The sequence below is a fragment of the Abramis brama genome, assembly GCF_963993115.1.
Source record: "Abramis brama genome assembly, chromosome: 22".
Taxonomy (NCBI): Eukaryota; Metazoa; Chordata; class Actinopteri; order Cypriniformes; family Leuciscidae; genus Abramis; species Abramis brama.
In genome coordinates, this window is record NC_139984.1 from 20,254,154 (window position 1) to 20,278,016 (window position 23,863).

A 23,863-nucleotide genomic window follows, 5' to 3' on the forward strand; every position below is an offset into this window, starting at 1 on the left:
TTACATCCTCTCCACACCCGTTAGGATTCATGTAATAATTACTGCTCATCCAACACCACGTGCCATCAATAGATCAGAATCAGCTCTTAAAGGGGTCATATAATGGTACATGCACTTTTACAAGTTGATTGTACTGAAATGTGTGTTGGCAGAGCCTGTACACAACCATCATAAAATGATAAAAATCCATCCAGTGTTTTTTTTTTAATATTCTTATATGTTTTCCCCCATCTCAAATCAAGCCGTTCGATTTTGTGACGTCACAAAATCGACGCCCCTCCCACGTTTGTTGATTGACAGCAGCGTTTCAACACAGACCCGCCCTCGCTCGTGAGCGAGCTGTCAATCATAGTCCGCGCGGACCGGCGAGGACATTGTTTGATACGCTGGAGTACTGTCTACCGAACCGGAAGTAGGCAACCGGAGTCGACGTTATGGCAGCGCGCATTGTTTAGACCAGAATAAACTGGATAAAGCTGGTTTTGCTAAGAAGCTGCTCCTGAAAAAAGGAGCGTTACCAACTATTCGTGTTCCTGCTGCACCTCCAGAAGAAGAAGTGAGTGTAATGTTTTATTAACCTTTATATTAATATTTATATTAATCTTTGCAAATCGCTTGCTGCACGCTTCACGATGAATGCGGCTGTTTACACTCAGGGTACATTACGGCATGTTTTCTATATACGACGTTCTCAATATAATTCATAATCCCACGTTAATAATGAACAAAGCGTTATGGTTATTGTGTTATTGTGTTACGGTGTACGCACAGAACAGAGGGGCGGGGTGAGCAAAGCTCATTATCATTTAAAGACACATGCACTTAAACGGCGTGCTGAAAACAGAGCTGTTTTTGACCAGGTAAAATAAGTGTTTTCTTACAATACTAATGAGAATTTTTAATTAAAGTATATTACAAACTTTTAATTTAGACCCTAAAGAATCATATTAGCTTGTACAAAAATGGCCTTATATGACCCCTTTAAAATAATTATAAATAATGGATTATCAAAACTTAACCCCTTTAGATGCCTTGAATTTAATTCAATTCAATTTCAACTCAAAATTACTCAAAATGTCGTTTATAAAAATATGCTAAATTGCCTTCAGTCTATGGATGAATAACAGCAGTGCTGATATTAAATTCAAATCATGCAATATTACATAAAGATAACTGATTATTTTAGGCAGTTCTTAGACTAGTTTAGCTGACAAATGAGACTTTTTGATTGACATTAGCACCAAAATAGAATAACATATATTTTACTACTGTCATTCATCTTTAGAATTGAATATTTCACAATCAAACAAGCTTTCTGCACAGAACCTTGAAAAATATATGAAAGATGAAAATATAGTGGAGGCTACTGCTGTCATGATACTACGTTCAATACAATACCTTGAAAAAGATTGTGGGGAGAAATTGCCACAACATTAGAGGCATAAAAAGGCAGTCCTCAGGACTGATACGACTGATAGTGGGACCATATATTTTTATTATTAGGGCTGGGTAAAAACAAAACAAAAAAAATATAGATTTTAATTGATTCTACGGAGCCCCTGAGGGGACCTGTGAAAAAAAATAAAAAAGAGGACTTTCGCTTGCGCACGAGAAACTTTCGGTTTGCGTTATAGCGTCATTAATACAAATGTGGAAATATGGATGATGTATATATCATTTATGTTGTTGTTTGACATGTTTTGAAGTGTATATTTTAGCAAAAATCTCAAGCAAGGTGCTATTAAAGACAAGACTTAGAGGCATATTTTAGTCACAATTCAAATAATTGTATTAACTTTGAATATACTTTGAATAAACTTTGTATTTGTATGTGTATTGATAAAAAAATAAACAACAGGCTAATAATCTTCTGCTACTGAGATGAAGGAAACATTTTTTTAAAGAAGTAAAGTTCACAAGATTGCTATTTATCTTGATCAAACTGTTCTGTCATCAGCTCTTCCTCAGTTCCGCACTGCAGAATAAAATAGTCATCCTCTGCTGCAGTTGTACGGATTCTTAACGCATTTATTGCAACTACATTTCATCTTTTTCTCATCAAACAACCAGACTAACGAATGGTTCGACACAACCCGTACCGAGGAGCCTAGACAGGGCTTTCTTCTGTATAGATATACTGTATACAGGGTAAATGACGACTGTTGGCCTACCATGGTCGCCCTCGTCCAGTAAGTTTAAAATAATAATAATAATAATAATAATAAATTAAGATATAAATCAATATAATTCGTTGTAAATGAAATATTTTAAACAATAGCTACAAAAAGGTAATAATTGACTGTATAGTCTTAACGTTCATGCATGAACTGTCATTCAGACTTACTGTCTAACAACCAGAAAACATCAGGTCCTTGGTCAGGAACATCAGAGATATTAAAATACATACTCTTCTGAGTTTTATGATGTAGGCCTTTTTTTATTAAAATTTATCGGCCTATAATTTATATCTCAAGGATGCGAGCTTGTGCGTGGCGCACTCAGTCATGTTGAGAGGGAAACACGCATTATATTATTAGGCTAGTCTATTCAGAAATAGTGTAAAAGACCTGTAAATAAAATACAACATTAACATTATAAACACTATTAATAACATATAGGCTATGCGTATTTTACTTCCCCATAGCCAAATCCTTAAATGAATGGAATCAGAAAACAACAAGAAATGAAAAATAAGTAATCACTTATAATAATAATAATAATAGTAATAAATGCATAGTAGTCTATAAAAATAGCCCATTGTGCCCTTTATTACAAACAACTTTTAGCCTATTTTAAACGCCAAGCCTAAACGAATTTATTTGAATCGAAACTGAATCTATACCGCAAAGTTGGGTTCGCGCATCTTTCGTTCGGTCCAAAGTTTAATACTGAACAGGAATTAATAATCATTTAGGCTAATAATGAACCGGCTGTGATGTCAAGTTATATAGAAACATTTGGATATAGAAAATTACTGTAACAGATTGTTTATAGGCTTTACAACAGCTCTTGGATAAAGTTCTACACGTCCGCATCATGTTGTTTTCTTTCTTTTTCAAAGGCATGACATTTTGTAGTCATTTTGAATGTACACAAATAAAAATATACATTTTACTGTTTCGAATGACAGAGTATGAAACGATAAAGTATTAAGTTATTTCCCCAACTGAGGAACAAATTCAAGTGATGGCGCCGGCGAATCGCGCTATTAACAACATCGGTTCACTTCTGGCATTAACTTGACATCACAGCCGGTTCATTATTAAATGATTATTAATTCCTGTTCAGTATTAAACTTTGGACCGAACGAAAGATGCGCGAACCCAACTTTGCGGTATAGTTTCAGTTTCGATTCAAATAAATTCGTTTAGGCTTGGCGTTTAAAATAGGCTAAAAGTTGTTTGTAATAAAGGGCACAATGGGCTATTTTTATAGACTACTATGCATTTATTATTATTATTATTATTATTATTATAAGTGATTACTTATTTTTCTTTTCTTGTTGTTTTCTGATTCCATTCATTTAAGGATTTGGCTATGGGGAAGTAAAATACGCATAGCCTATATGTTATTAATAGTGTTTATAATGTTAATGTTGTATTTTATTTACAGGTCTTTTACACTATTTCTGAATAGACTAGCCTAATAATATAATGCGTGTTTCCCTCTCAACATGACTGAGTGCGCCACGCACAAGCTCGCATCCTTGAGATATAAATTATAGGCCGATAAATTTTAATAAAAAAAGGCCTACATCATAAAACTCAGAAGAGTATGTATTTTAATATCTCTGATGTTCTCTGTTTTCTGGTTGTTAGACAGTAAGTCTGAATGACAGTTCATGCATGAACGTTAAGACTATACAGTCAATTATTACCTTTTTGTAGCTATTGTTTAAAATATTTCATTTACAACGAATTATATTGATTTATATCTTAATTTATTATTATTATTATTATTATTATTATTTTAAACTTACTGGACGAGGGCGACCATGGTAGGCCAACAGTCGTCATTTACCCTGTATACAGTATATCTATACAGAAGAAAGCCCTGTCTAGGCTCCTCGGTACGGGTTGTGTCGAACCATTCGTTAATCTGGTTGTTTGATGAGAAAAAGATGAAATGTAGTTGCAATAAATGCGTTAAGAATCCGTACAACTGCAGCAGAGGATGACTATTTTATTCTGCAGTGCGGAACTGAGGAAGAGCTGATGACGGAACAGTTTGATCAAGATAAATAGCAATCTTGTGAACTTTACTTCTTTAAAAAAATGTTTCCTTCATCTCAGTAGCAGAAGATTATTAGCCTGTTGTTTATTTTTTATCAATACACATACAAATACAAAGTTTATTCAAAGTATATTCAAAGTTAATACAATTATTTGAATTGTGACTAAAATATGCCTCTAAGTCTTGTCTTTAATAGCACCTTGCTTGAGATTTTTGCTAAAATATACACTTCAAAACATGTCAAACAACAACATAAATGATATATACATCATCCATATTTCCACATTTGTATTAATGACGCTATAACGCAAACCGAAAGTTTCTCGTGCGCACGCGAAAGTCCTATTTTTTATTTTTTTTCACAGGTCACCTCAGGTATGATTCTCATTTTTATGAAGCGATATCGATTTTTAAATCCCAAGAATCAATCTTTTAGTCTATGCTGTTTTCAGTCGATGAACGAACAGAACATTGTAACGCCTCCCATCCAATAAATCGCACTAAGCTATGTGCTTTGTTACTTTTGATATGAATTTCAAATTCTGTCCATTTTATTATGAAATACCATTTTGGCCCTCTTCAATGTGTCGTGGAAATGACCACCTCAGATCAAAGGAAACAGCAGCGTGAAGCACACGAGAACGGAGCATCTCTTCCGCTTTACTACAAGTTACAGCACGAAATAAACATCAGAAGGCATGTCGAAATATACTGTACAACTTACCGAAATCCGTAGCACGTCTCATGTAATCGCTCAATCAGTGTTTCAAACGCAGAAAGACATCAGCTTAGTAAACAACGTCAAGTAATGTTACATTTACCTCAGAAGAGCCATTTTACAGTTCTTCAATATTTAATGTACGTTTAAATAAATCCGACAGGTTTTTATGACAGCCACCATTTAAGGTTTATATTTCAAAAAACAAATTGGAGTAGAAACATAATTATGTAATTATAAAGTTAGTATTATAACTTTATTATTATAAAAACGTCCTTGTGTGTAATTTAAGTGTTTGCATAAAAATGAACCTTCAATTTTATAATAATGCAATACCAACTGATTTCCTGTATAGTTTACAGCATTAGTTGAGAGATTTTTTTCCTTGAGAAAATGTACATGTACTGTACCTGACATGTATCCAAATAAATCAATATCGAATTGGAATCGAATAGCAAGCTTGTGAATCGAAATCGAATTGTGAAATGTGTATTATTAATATAATTGTAAAATGATATTATTTTCAAGGCTTCAGAAATGTATTACTATTGTAAAACAAATGCACTGTAAAATATTAATATTAAAATTAATATTTTATAAATATATATTCATTATTTGACTTTAGTTGTAAATTTACCATTCTTATGACTTAATATGTTCACTTGTAAGAGTTAAACCCTCAAGCTTTTATTTTGGTAGGACACTGCAGTGAGACCTTTAAGTGTCTGTGACAACAGGTTTACAAACACTTGTCATTACACATCTGTGTTAAATGATGTTATCACCCATCCACAAAAAAGTTGTAAATTAATCAAATATCGTGAAAAATAATATAATAATAAATTTTATGCCAAAAACAAAGCATGCCAAAACATATTGCATTCCCAAATGCGCGTTTAACTCTCTTCACATGCAGAGATGGAGTTCACCGCGTTTACTATGAACTGAGCCGCTCTGAGAAGCTGAAAACACTGCATGATAAGCTGCAAGTGTGTAAATGATCACAGTGACACACTTTGCTCTAAAACATGCAGCACAACGGACTATATACTTTCTTGATTAAAATACACACTGCTATGCGGGTTAACTTGAAGTTGTAAATAAGAGAGAGCAAGAAAGTGCAGGTGGTACCAGTTAGGCTTGTTGCGATAGTCGCGTTGCCAGTGTTACCGGTGTTCTGCTGCAATACCGGTTACATCACTAGCTCACCGCGGCACCCATTAAAACCCACCGTTGTTTAGATTTTTTTAGAAAACACTTGCTTGCTCTGTTCCGCGCCAGTGGACACACACCGCAAGCGATTTAAAAGCGAGGTGGAAAAGAGTGAAAAACTTGCTAACTTGCATGTTCCCTCATAAATTGTGCTTACACAACCCAACTTGCCATGTTAGCCATGACTAAACACACATAACTACAGTCTGTCCTGTTTAGCAGTTTAACAGCTCCTACCTGTGACACAGGTGGCTCAAACAGGTCTAGCTGAAGCCTCTGAACGACGTCATTGAAGTCCTCCGCGTGAAAACAGATCACATCTTTGGTTATCCGTGGCCGGTCACTCCTAAGAGAGAGGAGAACATTAAGGTCATTTTATCAATAGTTAATTACACACAGTTTTCTGCATGTACAAGCACATGCATATGTTTTTGCGTGGCAGATGGCTGCACTCACCATTCCCCAAACTGCACTGCTTTCAGGACACCCACAGCTGCTGTACTCTGCCAGTCGAAGCTCTGGCCAACGTGATCCGCATGGGCTCGTGTCCGATCCTCGAACAGCACCTCACGTGGTTCACTGGCTCTCGGGAGGTAATGCAGGTTCTTGATCTCATTCATTGATCTACAACCAAAAAGAAAGCGTTTTGTAAGGCGCTACCATGAAAGTCTTTTTTGAGGTTGAACATCAACAGCATTAAACAGCGCATACCTTCGTCTCTTGAATGGAGACTTGGGCATATCAGCTGTGGGGACCATCTGCTCTCCAGGTCTCACCCACATGATGGGACCATCGTCGCTCTGGGACCTGCAGTCAAGCTTCAGGCTGGACAGGCTTCCCCATGGCAAAGTCATCTGCACAGACAAACAAAACATTAGTCATGAAGTTAGAACCATGCTGTAGCCTTACCCTGACCACCGTCTCAATGTATGAATGGCAAGAAACAACTAAACAAACACCGTTTTCTCTTCCGTGTTAACATATTTCCTATTGAAACAGGATGTAGAGGTGGAACATCTCAAAGCAGACTTATCTCAGCCATGCCTTGCAGCTTACTATTTATACTTGGGGATGCATATATCAGTTAATGGCTAATATTAGAGTTTTTTTTTTAAATGTATGGATATTGCATATCTAATTTTACATCATGCTCATTTTCCTTTGTACATTTAGATATTTGCCTTTGCCATACTCAAGGTCATTTTTAAAAACACTTATTTATTAACAAATGTTAAATGTAATAGCAAATCTCAAAATAATTTGTCATACTCTACAATATAATGTTATAATGTCTAAATTCCCTTGTAGCATTTGAAATGATTGATTATAGTTTAATATCAACCATTTATTAGTCATTAGCTAATACATTGCTATCTGCCAAACAGTTCCTATAGGACGTTTTCTTGGACAAAAACTACTGTTAGGGGTACGTTTTTTCCCCAATAAATTAAACCTTTATTCATCAAGTATGCATTACGGTAAATTGATTAGTAAATTGGCTACAAAGATATTAGTAAAGACATTTATACATTTATAATGTTACTTTTATCAATTGATTTATTGATAAGAAATGTTTCAATGATTTCTGAAGGATCATGTGACACTGAAAACTGAGGTAATGGCTGCTGAAATTTTAGCTTTGCCATCACAGGAATAAATTATATTTATAAAAAAACAGTTATTTTAAATTGTAATATTATTTTGCAAAATTGTCTTCATTTCTAATTAAACAAATGCAGTTTTCTGAGCACAAGGCTTCTTTTAAAAAGAAAAAAGAAAAACTTTCAGACACCACATTTTTGAACAGTAGTGTATAGATCTCCAATTTTGATGTTTAAAGATCTTCAAAAGTACAGGGATGCAACTAAAATCTTTACATAATTGTGCAAGAAGACAACACTATTTAGCTGGATCCAAAAACGTAAGAAACACCGCTGGCAAATAGAAAATTGAAACACACCGTTTGCACTACAGAACACCATCAGCACAAGGACTTTCAAACTCACTCTTTTGTGAGAGATTATGTTCTAACCTTAAGAAACGGAGACTCCTCAAGCATGTCCAAGAACTCCGGGAAGAAATCGCCCACCTCCTCATCTACTGCACCGACCAGACTGATCTGCCTCATGGGACCAGCTCTATATGTCCCAGAGCAATATGTTCGGCTCACCTGCAACACAAAAGCACTTCAGAGCCAGGAAACAACATCCTAAGTAACACACACTTTTTATCTTAGTGCTGCAATGGGTAAAGATGAACCTTAATGCAAAGTTCAGCGTGTGCGTCTTTTCAAAGCTTCATAATAAAAAATAGTTTAAAGGACTGTTCACGTCAAGCATGATAACTATAACAATAACTATATTTATATTAGCGTCCACACCAATGCATGATAACGTTCTGTTTATTATAAGGGTGCGCTGCAGTTATACCGTTAGCTGCTTTAAATGCTCAAGCTCTTTAAAGTCAGGTGGATTTTGATCAGTTGTTTTTATCGTTCATCAGCTGGAAAAATTGATTCCAATGATATGTCGTTATCGTTATAACTGTGGTGTGGACTTCCCTAATCTAATAAAGTTAGAAAGATTATTAAAACATTATAGTTTTCATTCTTGGTGAGAACAAGCCATAGGGAAAAATTTACAGTAATATGGTGTTTAAAACTACCAGAAAATGAACAGAACTTCAATATGTGATTCTTGTGCTTCTTGAAAGAATGAATTTGATAATGTCAGTTTATTTAGTCTCAAACAGCCTAACAGTTTGGCCATGGGTAAATTTGCTCTGCTTCACTAACTCAAGACTGTTCATGTACTTTGAACTGACACCTTCTAGCCACCTGACTTGTGTAAATAAAAATTGCAGCTGCTTTAACAGTCCTCTAGAAGTAAGAATGGTTAAATAGATTTGATAGATTTCATTTTCTAGTCACCCATGCAAGGCATCAATGCATTCCTGCTTAAAAAAAACAGCACGGCATGCCAAAGCCAAGTCAAGTCACCTTTATTTATATAGCGCTTTTTACAATACAGATTGTTTCAAAGCGTCCCCTTACCTGGGAGTGGAAGCTAGCAATCGTGGTGGTCTCAATGTCCTTTTTACCAAGGATTTCCATCTTGACAGGCGTATTTGGGAAATTGAAGGCAAAGTAGTCCAAGAAATCGGGCAGGTAGGCGGCCGCTCCATGCACCACGGCGAGTGCATAGCGCGCAGCTCCTTTAGGGTGTTCAGCAAAGGCGAGTTCCAGGAACTCCTGAGTAAATCTTTCAGTGTCTTCAGGCTGCAGTAAGGACAGTTCATCTGCATAAGCATGTAGTACAGACGCCCCTCCATTGGGCTGCTTTTCCTCATGGATGAGTCTGCTGAAGGAGGAGTTGGTCTGAAGCCACGAGCTGCGGATGAAGTGGTCTTGGTGCGAGAGGAACAGCTTCTTCCCACCTTTGGGGGTGTGGTACTCATCTAAGCCCGGACACGGCTTTTCATCTTTGATGTACGCATGTAAGACAGGGTCTTCAGAAAGAGGTGGAGCATCTCCTGTCAATCCTGCACACACCGTCTGCACCTCTTTGTTGTGCACGCGTAACTTCTTGCCACGCTCATCTTCACGATGACGCTTCTTCTTTTTCTTTTTCTTTAGGAGGTATTCCTCCAGGGTCTGGGTTTTGCCATTCTCACTATGGGGCTCTGAAAAGATCAACAGAAATGACAAGAACATCAGATAAATATCAATTGTACATAGCTTCTAGGACTTTATCTTGCAAACATGAAGAAAAAAAACTCTCTCCTTGAACACTTTTTAGATAATTTGTGGGGTGATCCAAATTCAACACAATTCTGGGCATTTGGGGACCATAGTTTCAGGTACAATACCATAACCACTACAGCTGTTGTTATTAACCAACTAATATCAATTATTTTAAAAAGTAACTTAGTTTGGCGGTAACATGGTACAATCATGACAACATACGGTAATATTATGGTACTGTAATGTAGTACAGAATGGTTACCATATACATACATGATACTGCAAAATGCTTCAAAGCATATCATTGTATTGTGTCCAAAAACTCTGGTATTAATATGGTATCGTGCTTATAAAAAAAGCTATAATAGTACCACGTTATTTATGCATGTAAAAATTACAGTTTAGTGTAGTAACAGCGAGTTTAGTAAACAAGACAGATGTAATGAGAACGCCTCTGATACGAAGCAGAGAAAATGATAATAAGTTATACGTTTCATTAAAATGTACTTTCACAGCAGTGAAAACTTTCTTCCTCGATAATATTTATGTGAATGGGGGCGTGCGCGCGCATGGGTTAGCAGCTGAGGCTAACGGCACTTTCTCCGCTCACTTCTCAAGTTGGAAGCCAGCCAGAAATGTTAAATCGTTTGGCTTACGTGCAAACGCTATTAAAGTTACCTTTCTTCTTCTTGCATTCCTCCACTTTAACGTTCGCCTCGGCGTTTTCCTTCTTGGGCTTAAGTTTCACGTCCTTCTCAATGTGTTTGGGCTTGTTGTTGAGGGGCTTGGCCTTCGCTACTTTGAGCGGCGTGAAAGTGAACAGCGGGGAAGGCGGCAGGACCGTCTTCTGCGGGACGTGGGCTGCTGGTGTCACTTTGCGCGGCGGCCAGCCCGGAGGTAATTCTTTCTTGGTGCTGTTGAGCTGATGATGGAGGGGATGGCGGTGTTGCACAGGTGCCTGCTCTTTGCTGAAGTTGCGCGCTTGGCTGTTCTGTTGTTGGTGCGGTGGATGCGCTCGTTGTTGGGCATGTTGGTGATTCTGTTGGTGGTGATGTAGCTTTATTTTCTTCGCTTCCTTCTCCGATCTCTCGCGCTTGTCATCGGACGGCGAACATTCTCGTTTTTTCTTCTTTTTCTTCTCTTTGGTGGCTTTGTCAAAGCTGTCCCTGCTCTTCTCCTCTACTTTGACGCGTAGCAGATCGACCTGTGCAGCCATTTTGCACGTAAATTTAAAAGGCTTTAAAAGGGACTTTTTGCGCATGTCTACTGGGAGCTGTAGTTCTTTTGTCAGTAGCCAATCGGAGCTAATGCGTTTGTAGTTTTCCCGCTCAGAACGCGCATGCGCTCAACCTATAGCTTTGTGGGTAGTGATGTTTCTGTACTGCCACGGTTGAAGGGATGCGTGCGCTTCTGCACGCGCCTCGTCCAGTGGCTGACGTAATGCTGTAGCAGGTTCAGGGGTTGGTTGTTGGGCGGTTCCGTTTCGTTGAGATATTTATATTTCTAAGCGCTCTGTCTACGCTAGGCTCAAAACCAACTAAAGAACAACACACGACATCCAGGTCATAGTTGCGCGGTGTCGGATTTCTTCAGTGGGCGTCTACGTGGGACGCTTTCTTGCCTGTCATTTGCGCTATTTTTGGTTGATCTATGTTTACAACAAGAGTGCGTCGCATCTGCCTGTCTGAGTGTCATCAAAAATGTCGATGAACGAATCGTTCTTGCGACTCGGATCTTTTCACGGAATCCGTTGAACCTCTGTAAAGAACCTGGTGGTCTGAACCAGTCTGTGGTCTGAACGATTCGATTACGAATCGGTTTATGATGCTTTTGAGTCAACAATTCACTGACTCGTTAAAACGAGAAGCGATGGCAAGAGGGTTTTGAATAAATGCCATGGAGAATTTGACTGGTGCAGTGAAGAAATCGTAAATAAACTTTCAAAAAATAATGGAAATGTTTGGTTTGATTGTAGGACTTGTTTTATCAACACAGAATTGGTTTGAATAAATACAGCTTTAAAATCTATAAAGCTTTACATATAATTTTAGCATTTAAATGTAAAAGCAAAACAATTTTTTTTGTAAGTTTAATCATGGCTGCTACAGACTACAGACTTGAATACAAACGGCAATAAACAAATGAGAAAAAAAAAAAAATGAAATGTAACAGCATCAGTATGCTGGGATGGGACCACGTGATTACAAGAAAAAGGAATCACTGAATCGGTCTTGAATTGGTTCTTTGATATGAATTGTTCAAAAGAACCTGTTCATGGATGTTGAATTGGACTTTACATCACTTTTGCTTTTGTGTGAACACCCCCTTAAATGCAATGCAATCAAATGCGCACTTTCACTCCACTTTCATATTTCATAATGTAGGAAATCAGACACTTAATGGATCACAAGAGGCATAAAAAATAAATGTTTTCAGTAAATCTTTATTCATCAGTGCATGAACAGAAGGTCATGACCAGATTAATTTATTTGACCACTCTCTCTATTTATATGCTCATACTCTCAATTACTTAAAAAAATAATGGAGCGATTTATAGATTTTTTTCCTTGTTTTCCCCTCACGAAGGCGAGTTTTATACAGGTGCTGTACATTGTATTTTTAAAAACATTTACAACTACCACAATGTAGAGACCACAAGGCTTTTTTGTGTAAGGTAAAGCAATGCAAGGCCACAGTATCATACATACAACCTCATGAGATGAGATGCACTAGAGAAACAAGCTACAAAAGGGTTGAGATTAATGATCAAGAAGCAATCATAAACCATATTTAGAAAGTATTCACATTTTTCATCATGACAAAACATAGAAGCACTCAGTCACTGTAGCATATGTAATGTTTGACTGTTGTCTGCTCTGCCCATATAGAACAATCGATTTTTATGGTATTTCAAAAATACTGTTATGAAAAAAGATATTGGACAGCATTAATGTTACATCTTGAGTACATTTGAATCTTTGTGCCAATTGCTTGATGAATAACATCCACCATGTTTGATACATAATTCTGCGCTACATTTCCCTTGGATATAAGACAGCATCTTGACATTTAAAAGGACGATCTGAAAGATACAGATGCGCAAAGACACTTTAAATGAATAGGAAGTCCCAATATTGGGATAACAATGCAGTACAAATCATTTGATCGAGTGAAATGTGCAAAAAGTATAAGAAAAAATATATGTTAGATTGGATAGTATGCAAAAATATATCTGAATTTCCCAGTTCTGCTTCACCTTCTAATGATACGAGCAAACATTTGCTTCCAAATGTACACACCTTTCAAATGCTCAACCGAGATAAACTGTAAAATCTATAGCACTGTGAAAAAATATGTTTGTTAGGAGGCTGAAAGTAGTTTCGGCAAGCTGGAACACTAATAAGTGACCTGGCTCAGAATGGATACAAATACCTATACCTCTATACATGTATATGTGTACTGTATATCATCATATTCATTTCAATAAATTACATATGCATCTTCATGAACACACAGGTAGTAAACAATATACTTAACCACAAGTTTCTGGTCTTTTAAAGATGGATATGTCAAAAATTCACAGCAAAGCTGATTAATGCAAAGCCTACACAAAGTCACTTGGATCTTGAGGACAGTTGCATCATTGGAAGTCGTTGTAAGGACATGCGGCAAATCAAAGATGGAGAATTAATACATAACAAAGACACTGTTTTTTTTTTTTTTAAACCTTCACAGAAAAGCATCCTTCATGTTATCATCACAGGAGCAAGGAGACATGGACGAGTCTAGCTGCAGTCTGATTGGCACACAAAAATTGACGCTCTTATTATTGGTGGACACAAGCGAACGCTGCACGTTATCAGTGTAGATGGTGATAGTCATACAAAAAAATAATAATACACAGTGATTCGCATCGATAACTGCTCCCAAACTCATTAGACTCCGTGCACCGGAGGCGGAATCCTTGCGGAGCTGGGGACCTTCCAGGGGCCTGGGGTTATAGGGGCTTTCTTGGTGGTAGGGTTCCCATCGTGGGGAGCCTCTAGAGGGGCACTCCTGTCTTCCTCTTCCCCTCGAGGCCGGTCTCGTCCTCTATGGTCCTTTCGGTTGAGGGTTCCGCTCTCGGGCTCTTTCTGAGCCTGTACGGGAGCCCGCTGAGGTTCTGCTGTCTTGTCTCTCTGGTGTTTGTCACTGCCACCTCTTGAGACACCAGGTCTGGTCTCTCCTGTTTCCCTGTCCTGCTTGTGCATAGCGTCTTCGTCTTTGTGTCTCCTTCCAGAGGTAGGCTTCAATCCATCAGTGGCCTTTTGAGGCACTTCCTGTCTGATCCCAACGCTCTCCATCTTGGTCTTCCTGGGGCTAGTGGATCGAGGTTCCCGTTCACTAGGTTCGTTCCTGTTGTCCATGTATAGAGTCTTTTTTGGGCTGCGTGAGCGCTCTTTTCCATCCAGTCTTCGGGGAATTGTAAAATTGTCATTGTTGTCATGAGGCATGCTTGGGTCACTCTTTCTAGTTTGTTGTTTGGCGTCTCTGTAATGTTGGTAAAGTTGCCCGTGAGAAGCGGCCATCGGGTCGAGGAGGAGGAGCTCCTCGGGATTGACCTCAGGGGAGCGAGAGATGAGGGATGGAGATGCTGGTGTCGATGCCTCACTGGATGCAGAATATCTTGGAGAGTTTGCAGATGGACCTGTCATCATATCCTTAATGTCTGAAACAAATACAAAACATGAAAATTACAATCTATTTTAAACAGAAAAAAGATTCCCCCTTTCCTCTCGCCTTACAGTCCACAGTTCCAGAGAAAGCAGTCAGTAAGATATTGTTTTGAAAGAAATTACTACTTTTATTTAGCAAGGATGCTGGATGCATTACGTTGATCAAAAGTGACAGTAAGGCATTAATAATGCTACAAAAGATTTATCTTTTAAATAAATACTGTTCTTTTAAACTTTCTATTGATCTAAGAATCCTGTAAAATGATTCAACATTGATAGTTTAGTTATAAGAAATGTTTTAATACCAAATCAGAAAATTAGACTCATTTCGGAAGGATCATGTGACACTGAAGACTGGAGTAATGGTGCTAAAAATTCAGCTTTGCATCACAGGATAAATTCATTTTAAAATGTATTAAAATAGAAAACAATTTATATTGTAATAATATTTCACACTGTTTTTACTGTATTTTGCAGTGTTATAAAAGCATAGGAACTTCATTAAAAAACATATTTTTGAATACAAACTTTTGAACGTATGTATTTATTTTTTAGCTTATTCTTTTGTCTGCAATTCCTGCTAAACCTTTTTTAAATCAACCTCATATTCAGTTTCTTATATTTTGTAAAAAAAAAAGAAAAGAAAAAAGAAGGCACGGTGTAAAAAAAAAAGAAGGTGTATTTTCTATTTGTTGCGTTGCGTTGAAACCTAGTGGTGTGGGTGCAGCATTACGCAAAAACAAGTTTGCAGATTCTGATTCCCCTTAATTTAGTCCACAAAAGGAAGTGTCTAATAACAGGGATGATACACAGATAAAGTGATTCATATTTAACTGGTCATGTGATCTCAATATGGCAGTCCTCCTCAAATATAAAACAACTTATTAGGCTACTGATACAGCATGACTGGAGCGAATGTACAAGATTTTAAATGTATTTTTCAAAGGTTCTCTTCATTTCTTTTTGTAAAACTTTTTTAATGAGGGAAAAATGACGGAGCGCACTTTTAAACTTTGCGAATTGGATTTTGTAAATCTGCAGAATACAACTGATAGACTGAACATAATTAACCTATCTTCTGAAATGCATTCCAGCAGAGACATTCTCAATTAAAGTGTCAACATTTCCAGTCTTCAGTGGCTTTTGGCCTCCAGATACAGTGACACATATCAAGCAGTTGAGACCAGCTATGAGAACGAGTCAGTCATGGAAGACGTTGCAATTTTCTCTCAAGATAAAATGTCACGCCGCCAGACGTGAGGTAACAAGAGCCAGAAATTAAACCAAGCTGGTGGCTCCTGACATGGGTTTCAATTTCTTTGCCATTTAACTGTCTGGTCTCTAAAATTGACCCAGGATGCATCATTCCAGAGCAGTACTCATTGCTAAGGGCTTGCATACACTAGGCTGTTTAATCCGGCCCGTCGAGTATTTAAAAAATTGTCTTAAGATCGCATTCATTTTGCATTTTTCTTGCAATACTTTGCGTTATATATTGCGTTGCATATATTTGACAATCGGAATATCAGATATTTCATGCCATAGCTAACAAATGTAAAAAAGGAAAAATGACATGAAAGCAGATCATCATTCATTCAGCGCTGTTGTGGCTGCGGTGTGTCACGTAACAAGCAATGACGCGTCACCATGGAAACCAAACAGACAGCGACTTAAGCGCATTGTTGCACGTTAATGTTTTTTCCTTTTTTGGAAACTCACAGAAAAAGAAAAAAAAGTTTGGTAACCGCTTACACACCTGTTTAGTTTTTCCTTTATCACCCGGCTTTCGACTACGCTCCCCTGTGTGCCATGTACAGAACCCGGTTTTGTTCATTAAATGTTCTGATCTGCCTTTGCTTTTTATGTTTTATTTTATTATTCTTAAAATAAATTTGTATATTCGTTTATTTCGTTTCTTTCCACAAATGTATGACTTTTGGAAGTGCAAATTGATTGCCATATGCAGTTTTAATAAAGTTGAATTAACGTAACCTTCTGTCATTTTTACTCTTCTAAGTGTACACTTGCAGGTGTTTTGTTTCTAATTTACTGTTAGGCCCATTAAATAATAATAAGGATAAACAATATTTAAAAAGTATAGGCTATAATTATCTAACATCTGACTAATTAAAAATTAACCTCAAAACATAACATGCTAAATGGGGGATATCTAGCATAAAAATGTATTGTCAGAATGTCAATCGTCTCTCAGTTGTTGAATTTCCCGCAGATGTTGACACAACGTGAATGTGTGCTCAGCCCGATCTCATGAAAGTGCGAATAACCACGAATTGTATTTGTAGTGCTTATGATACGCAGTTTTCGCGTGCATATGATACGCACTTTATGGCGTGTAATAGGCACGCACTCCGCACCCCTAATCCTAACCAAGGGGTTTACAGTGCGTAGCATATGCACGCAAAAAAACATTTTTGGCGTATAAATGGCACGAGAAATAAAATTCGTGGTATAGATACGCACTTTCATGAGATCGTGTTTCATAATCTGCTACTGGGCCGGCCCTCTGTCAAATTTTAAAACCCAGTGTGGCCCTTGAGCCAAAAAGTTTGCCCACCCCTGCACTAGGGGGTTCTTGGAAAGACTTCAGTTTTGCTTAAATTATGATGTGCCAAGTGACACCTTACAAATAGAAGGGCTGTGACAGATTAATATAAAAAAGTTGTATTGTAAATCCTTTATTAACCATTCTTATGTAAAGCTGCATTGAATAGAAAGCTAAATTTATGTTAAAAACGTGAACAAAAATTCAAGAATAGATGATGACAAATGGCCAATTATCACTACATATATATAGCAATAAATGATCTCGAAAACTAATATCTCAGTAGAGTTGTGATCACTGACAATTCCTTTTTTCATTTAGTGACTTTCAAAAGCAAAATGTTCATACCAAGGCAAAGGAAAAGAAAAGAAAAGTAGAACTGCACATACACTGAATAGGCATAGAGGAGGAATGCAAAGTTTACCAAAGTTATAAGGGACAGACCAAGAAAAGCAGAGAAGCCTTTAGTGAAGCTCTGGTTTCATGTGGAAGCACAGTGTGGAGGAGGAAGAGTTCAGACCTAAACAAGGAACAGAGAGAGAGAGAAGAGAGAGAAGGGTGCATAGAACAGTGCCCAGACAGAGAGAAAGAAATGAGCAGAAATAGAGACAGGAAGCAAGAGTGACAGCATTTGAGAGATGCAATGCGTGAAGATAGGAAGATCTGGCATAACATGCATATGACCCCCAAATCACTCAATGGGCCTCGTTCACTGATTATGGAGTACAAATTGTGTACTTAAAGCTGCAGTCTGTAGTTTTTCCTCTTTGCCGCCATCTCTGTTCGAAATCGAATTATCAACTTTATGTGGGTTGTGCCTCGGCATGGCACAGCGCGGATGAATCCAATGTTTTGAGGAGAATGTGCGGCTGTCAGTCACCGCACCGGTGTGGATCCTGTCATTCGGAATCACAGATTCTACTTTTTGGAAGTATGACCAACAAAGATTTTCACCGGAAAATGTAACCTGAACAAGTAAGTAACATCCACTTTTGTTCTGACCAACTAAGGGGAAAAAAGCATTACAGTAAATTGCGCTGATTAAATCTAATGATCGCTTATCATATCACATCAAACCGTGCAAATTATACTTTGTTCTCAAATTGTTTCTGTTAACAACATCAGCATTGCGTGACTACATTTAATGCCCTTCAGATAATATCCTTGTTTTCGCATTGGGCCCGGTTGCAGTCTCTTTTTTTCTGTAGCCACTCCGAAGTCTTTTGCATTTTACAATGGGTGAATCTCCAGTTGTCACAGGTTGGATGGATCTGCCATCAAATTGATAAGTTTAATTATATCAAGTGCTGTGAGAAAAGGCAGTAAATCTCCACCTCCAACATCCTCACACTCATAGCCTACTAGCTGAGACTCCTTCTTTATGTGTACAGATGTGACGTAATGACGCAAAGACATGCTCAAATTTGCCACAGAAATCCACCAGTACCACTGGAATTAAAAACATTATTACAAGCTTACCGTTTAGAATCGAGCTACGGCAAGCAGATCGTTTTGAACACTGGCTGGTTATGTACTTGCTCAAAAATTTATTTTGGATAATTTTTAACCCAAAAAAGTTACGGACTGCAGCTTTAATTCTGTTGTTGATCAATATGCATGCAATGTTTAGACAATATAAAGGTAAGTGTGATGATGATTTTAATATTTCAATAAATCCACTTTTGTTTTACTCTATATGAGTCCATTTTCATGATAATGTTTTGAACAAGAGTACTGATGTAGAATGAAGTAGCTTTAGAAAACACTATGTTGAGAAAAGGTAACCGTCAAAATACATTTTCAATGGCTTTTGAAACAGCAGCAGAAAACAAACCCATCTTCAGAAATGATTTGTTTCTCAGAGGCGAAGGCAGGCTTCAGAGAACTGATTTTTCTCGGTTCATGAAGCGGATGGAATTCAAATTAGCACTTCTGAACAAACTTAAAGAGGCGGTTTGTTACGGAGAACATCTCTCAGCTATGTCGGTGTTTTTTTCTTTTCTTTGGCAGTAAGACCTGTATTGTTTGAGTGATTATCTGTGAAAGGTCAGGTATTAAATAGACTCACTATGATCAGGCACCAGGCCCAGTCCGGGCCTCAAAAGCAGCAGCACTTTATTGCCCCCGGCCTGGATGAGCTCGATGGCCCGTGTGTGTGTAATGCCCTGCGTGGGTTCACCGTTGATCTCCACGATCTGATCTCCCACCTGTGAGGTCACACACACACAGAGTATTCTGTCATTTCAACAACCACCACTGATTTTCTTAGATGTAACAATATATAATATAATATAATATAATATAATATAACATCATATAATATAATAATGTTTTATGTTAGAAAATATTAACAATAATATTTGTATTTTATTTGTATTTTAATGTAATTGTACTGTTAAAATAATAATAATAAAAAAAATGATATATTTTTATATTTTTTACACTACCATTTAAAAGTGTCAGTAAGATTTTTTAAAAGAAATTTAAACTTTTACTACATACATTTTATTTTTATTACATTTATTATAATGTTGTATTAAAAACATTTCTATTTCAAATAAATGCTGTTGATCTGAACCTTTTATTCATCACAATAATCCTAAAAAAATACATCATGGTTTCCACAACTAACTGTAGCATTGACTGTAATAATAAATGTTTCTTGAGCACCAAATCAGCATATTCAAATAATTTTTCAAAGGATCATGTGACACTGAAGACTGAAAATTCAGCTTGGACATCACAGGAATAAATTAAAATAAATTAAAAGAATAAGTTAATTTTAAAATGGATTACAATTGAAAAAAATTATTTTAAATTGATAAATATTTAAATTAATATGATTTATTTATATGCATAAATAAATGCAACCTTAGTGAGTATAATATTCACAAACATTTAAATGACCCCAAACTTTTGAACAGTAGTGTATTATTCTATTTGATACAAATATGTAAAACATTGTGCAATCACTGTAGGATTTTTCATGTATTAATGTAAGAATCTGATATGGTTGTTAGAACTCACGTGTATCCTGCTATCTTTCAGTGCGGGACCGTCCTCAGCTAGTCTGAGGATGAAGAGGCCCATGTTATATTCCTTCCCTCCTCGCAGACTAAAGCCAAAACCTCTCTGTCCTCTCTCTAACTCCACGGGATAACAGCCCTGAAAAGCAATGTTTTGGCATATCAAAATAAGCAATCTAAATTTAACTTCAAGTCTGTTCACATTACATATAACTGCAGTGTCAAGTCACTAAACTATGCAAATATAATATCACACATTTCTTGCTTTCATCAAAAACATTCTGTTCTGAGTGAAAAAGCAAACTAGTCTTCCACACCTGTCAGCGCTAATGAGAAATTACACTTGATTTGCATATCTCAGCTCAGTCTTTATCATTATATATGACTTATTTTACAAACATTTCCTCCATTTCATTGCTCATAAAGTTACTGTAGCCTATAGTGAGAAAGCTTGAGGTGACAAATGCTTCCATCTCAAAGTTTTAAATGTAATTTAATCTTCATAAAACATGGGCTGCATAAAAATTAAGTACTTACATCGGTTGCATAATAATCGTTAAACTCTATTACCGCGAGCCTAACAGGAATTATTACTCCGAGCACTGCAGCCGTCTCATTTAAACCTCACCTGCTTTGGTCCTGAGGTGATGATAGTACCCGTCTCACCCCGAGGCAGGGATTTGTACTCAGCTCGGGCCATGGTGTCTTTCCTCTCCTCCGTCTCGATGCCATTCCTATATGACACACAATTAAAGGCTGCTTTAGGCCATTACATGAACTGGTGAGCAAAATAAAAGCATCTCCGTTCATCCAACGTCATGTTATTCACGGCTAATAGAGTTTTTGTTCATGAGAATGTGCAGCAAAATTGTAATTCCTACAAAGAGGCTGAGGGTCTCTGTTCCAGACGTCAATGGTCTGCCGAGCTCATTACATTCTTTTGTCGGTCTTAAGTGTGGGTAAAAGCTTCAACAGTGGCTGCCCATTTTATCTGAGCCTTGACTGTGGAGCGAGTTCACAACAAGACTACTCAATTTCTTTGCTGAAAAGGATGACCTGGACCATGTGCTTGGGCTTGAAATGAAAAGAGAGGTAGTGAGCGTTCTTGACAGAAGAGAAATGGAAAGAAGTCATTGTAAATGGAAGGATATAAATGGGGTGGGTAGGAACTTTAAAATCGAACTGTAGACTAAAAGGTTTGTGTGTTGACTGTAATGATTGTGTTATGAGTGAAATGTCCTTCGGGATGGAGCTTGTACCTGTCATCTCGGTTGGCAGGCTGCTGTCCCACGGCTCTGTGCTGAGAGGCTGGGCTCTGCTTGGCTGAACTAGTGCCTGACGGAGGTCCGCTGTGTTCTGAAAAATAAATAGGATTATCAGTGTGGCAGAAAAACACATATACACACACACAACTCCATCCCAAGTTTCAGTTTCAAACTTCAAAGTCAAATGCTTCAACAACTTTCTGTTACAGAAAAAAATAAATATGCAATCTATAGTTTCCTTCTACTAGCTCACTGTTTTCAAAAATAAATATATTTTCACAAAAGCTCACCCTCCTCAGGCACGACGGTGAGGGCAACAGTGTTTCCAGCTTCTTTGATGAGCTGCACAATGTCATTGTGTGACAGCTCAACAATGGACTGGCCATTCACAGCAGAGATGCGGTCGCCCACTTTTAGCCGACCGCAGCGGTCTGTGGGACTGCCGTCTATGATGCGGCCAATCTTATGAGGGATAACTGGGGACAGAGGGATCAATGGTTATTTCATTTACTCATCTTAGACATACTGGCAGACTACAAGTACAACAAGATCTGAGATGGTTATAAACCACTGAGAAGCGCTTTCAATAACTCCAGAAATAGCAGTCTGATTATGCCGTCACATGATCAGGAGAAATACTATGAATATAGAATAGAATATAGATATACTATGAAATGACCATGCCAGTGTATATATAATGCAATTTTTCAATGTTCAAATACTTTACCATTTAAAAGTTTGGGGTCAGTACGATCTTTATTGCAAGAAATCACTACTTTTATTCAGCAAGGACGCTTTAAAATGATCAGAAGTGACAGGGCATTTAAAAAGGCATTTAAAATGTTACAAAAGATTTCTAGTTCAAATAAATGTGGTTCTTTTGAACTTTCTATTCAAAGAATCCTGAAAAGAAATGTATCGCGGTTTCCACAAAAATATGAATCAGCTCAAACGTATTCAGCGTTGATAATAATAATAATAATAAAGAATGTCTCTTGAGCAGCAAATCAGATCATATTAGAATGATTTCTGAAGGATCATGTGACACTGAAAATTCAGCTTTGACATCACAGAAATTTTTTTGAAAAGATTTATTTCAAATTGTACTAATATTTCACCCATAATTTTCAACCTTGCAGCATAACTTCATCCTACAAATGTTCACAGCGTTTTCCCTTATTCAGAGCTAATAGTAATAAGCCATTAGATCTGAATAAGCTCTGGGTTTATTACTGTTATACTTCATAGATAAGCTAGCTTTGATTTTATTATTGTAATTGCATTGTACAGCATATCACACCTTCAAGCGACTGGATGAAAGACATAATGTAGATTTCAGCCACATTTTCAACAATGTTATGAGTCTGTAGTTGCACATTTGAAGCTGACAGCAAAGAAGCAAAAGGCTCATGAAATGGGGTGGGGTGAGAAGGAGAGACTAATGGAGAACAGCTTTGAAAGTCATTTCTAACCTCCAGGCGGAGGCTTGTTTTTAGAGGTGAGGATGACAAATCCGAAGCCCTCGTTGTCCTTGCGCTGAAGAGTGACTTCGTAGGGCTGAGGGTGGCCGTGGCCGGACACCTCGATGTGAGGGGGTTTGGGTGAGCCGTTGACCAGCGCTGGAGCTTGTGGAGCTTGTGGAGCCTGAGGTTGTCCTCCATCATCATCCTCTCTGTCTGCTAAAGCACATACAATATTCAGTGTTTAAATGTACAAAGATTTGATTTCAGACACATTTAAAGTCATTTTTGTATTGCTTTATGTAAGGGTTAATGCCCGACGAGGTGTCCATTGTCAGGTATTAATGGACGACGGCGAGGCGTGAACCGTCCGACGCGCCTCCGCCGAAGTCCATTCATACCTGACAATGGACACCTCGTCGGACATTAACCCGCTTATACCATGGTCACTTGCCAAATAACACATTTTTAAAACATTAGTTTATATTTTAATTCGTTTTATAATCGAAATCACAAAGTTTTTACAAACAATAACTTGGTTTCCCTGGTTATGCCTGACGGTTTATTTACTAGGTGTCCTCTATCACTTTTTAATGGACACCCTGCAGCCAATCAGAATCGAGTATTCACCCAGACCATGGTATAATTAACAATAACAACACTGGTACTGTACCATGTATAAATTTAGCCAACAATGATGTTGTACTGATCATTTTTACAGTTATATAAAGTAAATGGTCGCTGGTGAGTAATTCTCTTTTAAATACTCGCCAAAGCCAGATTAAGCTTTTCTAATGATAATTACTGGTGTTTTTCTTCAACCTCTTGAATTGTTTATAAATGATTTTGGGTAATTTGATTATTCTCTAAGGCTAAGCAACTAATAACATTGTACACTCAGTCCTGCTCAACACAATTTGTAATTTACA

General features: G+C 37.4%; 2 protein-coding genes across 5 annotated transcripts in view; both read right to left on the bottom strand.

Annotated features, from left to right (window-relative positions):
- rsbn1 (round spermatid basic protein 1) overlaps positions 1-12,031 on the bottom strand; it is a 15,419-nt gene extending 3,388 nt beyond the window's left edge. Inside the window, exons 1-6 of the mRNA XM_084098578.1 lie at positions 10,584-12,031; positions 9,216-9,844; positions 8,196-8,333; positions 6,875-7,017; positions 6,620-6,787; positions 6,401-6,509 (exon numbers count right to left, since the gene is read on the bottom strand). Coding sequence (XP_083954704.1) covers positions 6,401-6,509; positions 6,620-6,787; positions 6,875-7,017; positions 8,196-8,333; positions 9,216-9,844; positions 10,584-11,166 — 1,770 coding nt within the window. The 5' untranslated portion in view covers positions 11,167-12,031. The remainder of the gene's footprint in view (positions 1-6,400; positions 6,510-6,619; positions 6,788-6,874; positions 7,018-8,195; positions 8,334-9,215; positions 9,845-10,583) is intronic.
- Positions 12,032-12,330: 299 nt separating this feature from the next.
- magi3a (membrane associated guanylate kinase, WW and PDZ domain containing 3a) overlaps positions 12,331-23,863 on the bottom strand; it is a 138,500-nt gene continuing 126,967 nt past the window's right edge. The window contains exons 15-22 of one of the 4 annotated variants that reach the window (XM_084098570.1): positions 22,947-23,153; positions 21,765-21,950; positions 21,469-21,565; positions 20,838-20,943; positions 20,211-20,348; positions 19,252-19,390; positions 17,608-17,703; positions 14,498-14,613 (exon numbers count right to left, since the gene is read on the bottom strand). In XM_084098570.1, coding sequence (XP_083954696.1) covers positions 17,648-17,703; positions 19,252-19,390; positions 20,211-20,348; positions 20,838-20,943; positions 21,469-21,565; positions 21,765-21,950; positions 22,947-23,153 — 929 coding nt within the window. In that variant the 3' untranslated portion in view covers positions 14,498-14,613; positions 17,608-17,647. Of the gene's footprint in view, positions 14,614-17,607; positions 17,704-19,251; positions 19,391-20,210; positions 20,349-20,837; positions 20,944-21,468; positions 21,566-21,764; positions 21,951-22,946; positions 23,154-23,863 lie in introns of all 4 variants that reach the window. The other 3 variants (XM_084098571.1, XM_084098568.1, XM_084098569.1) reach the window with 3 other exon arrangements.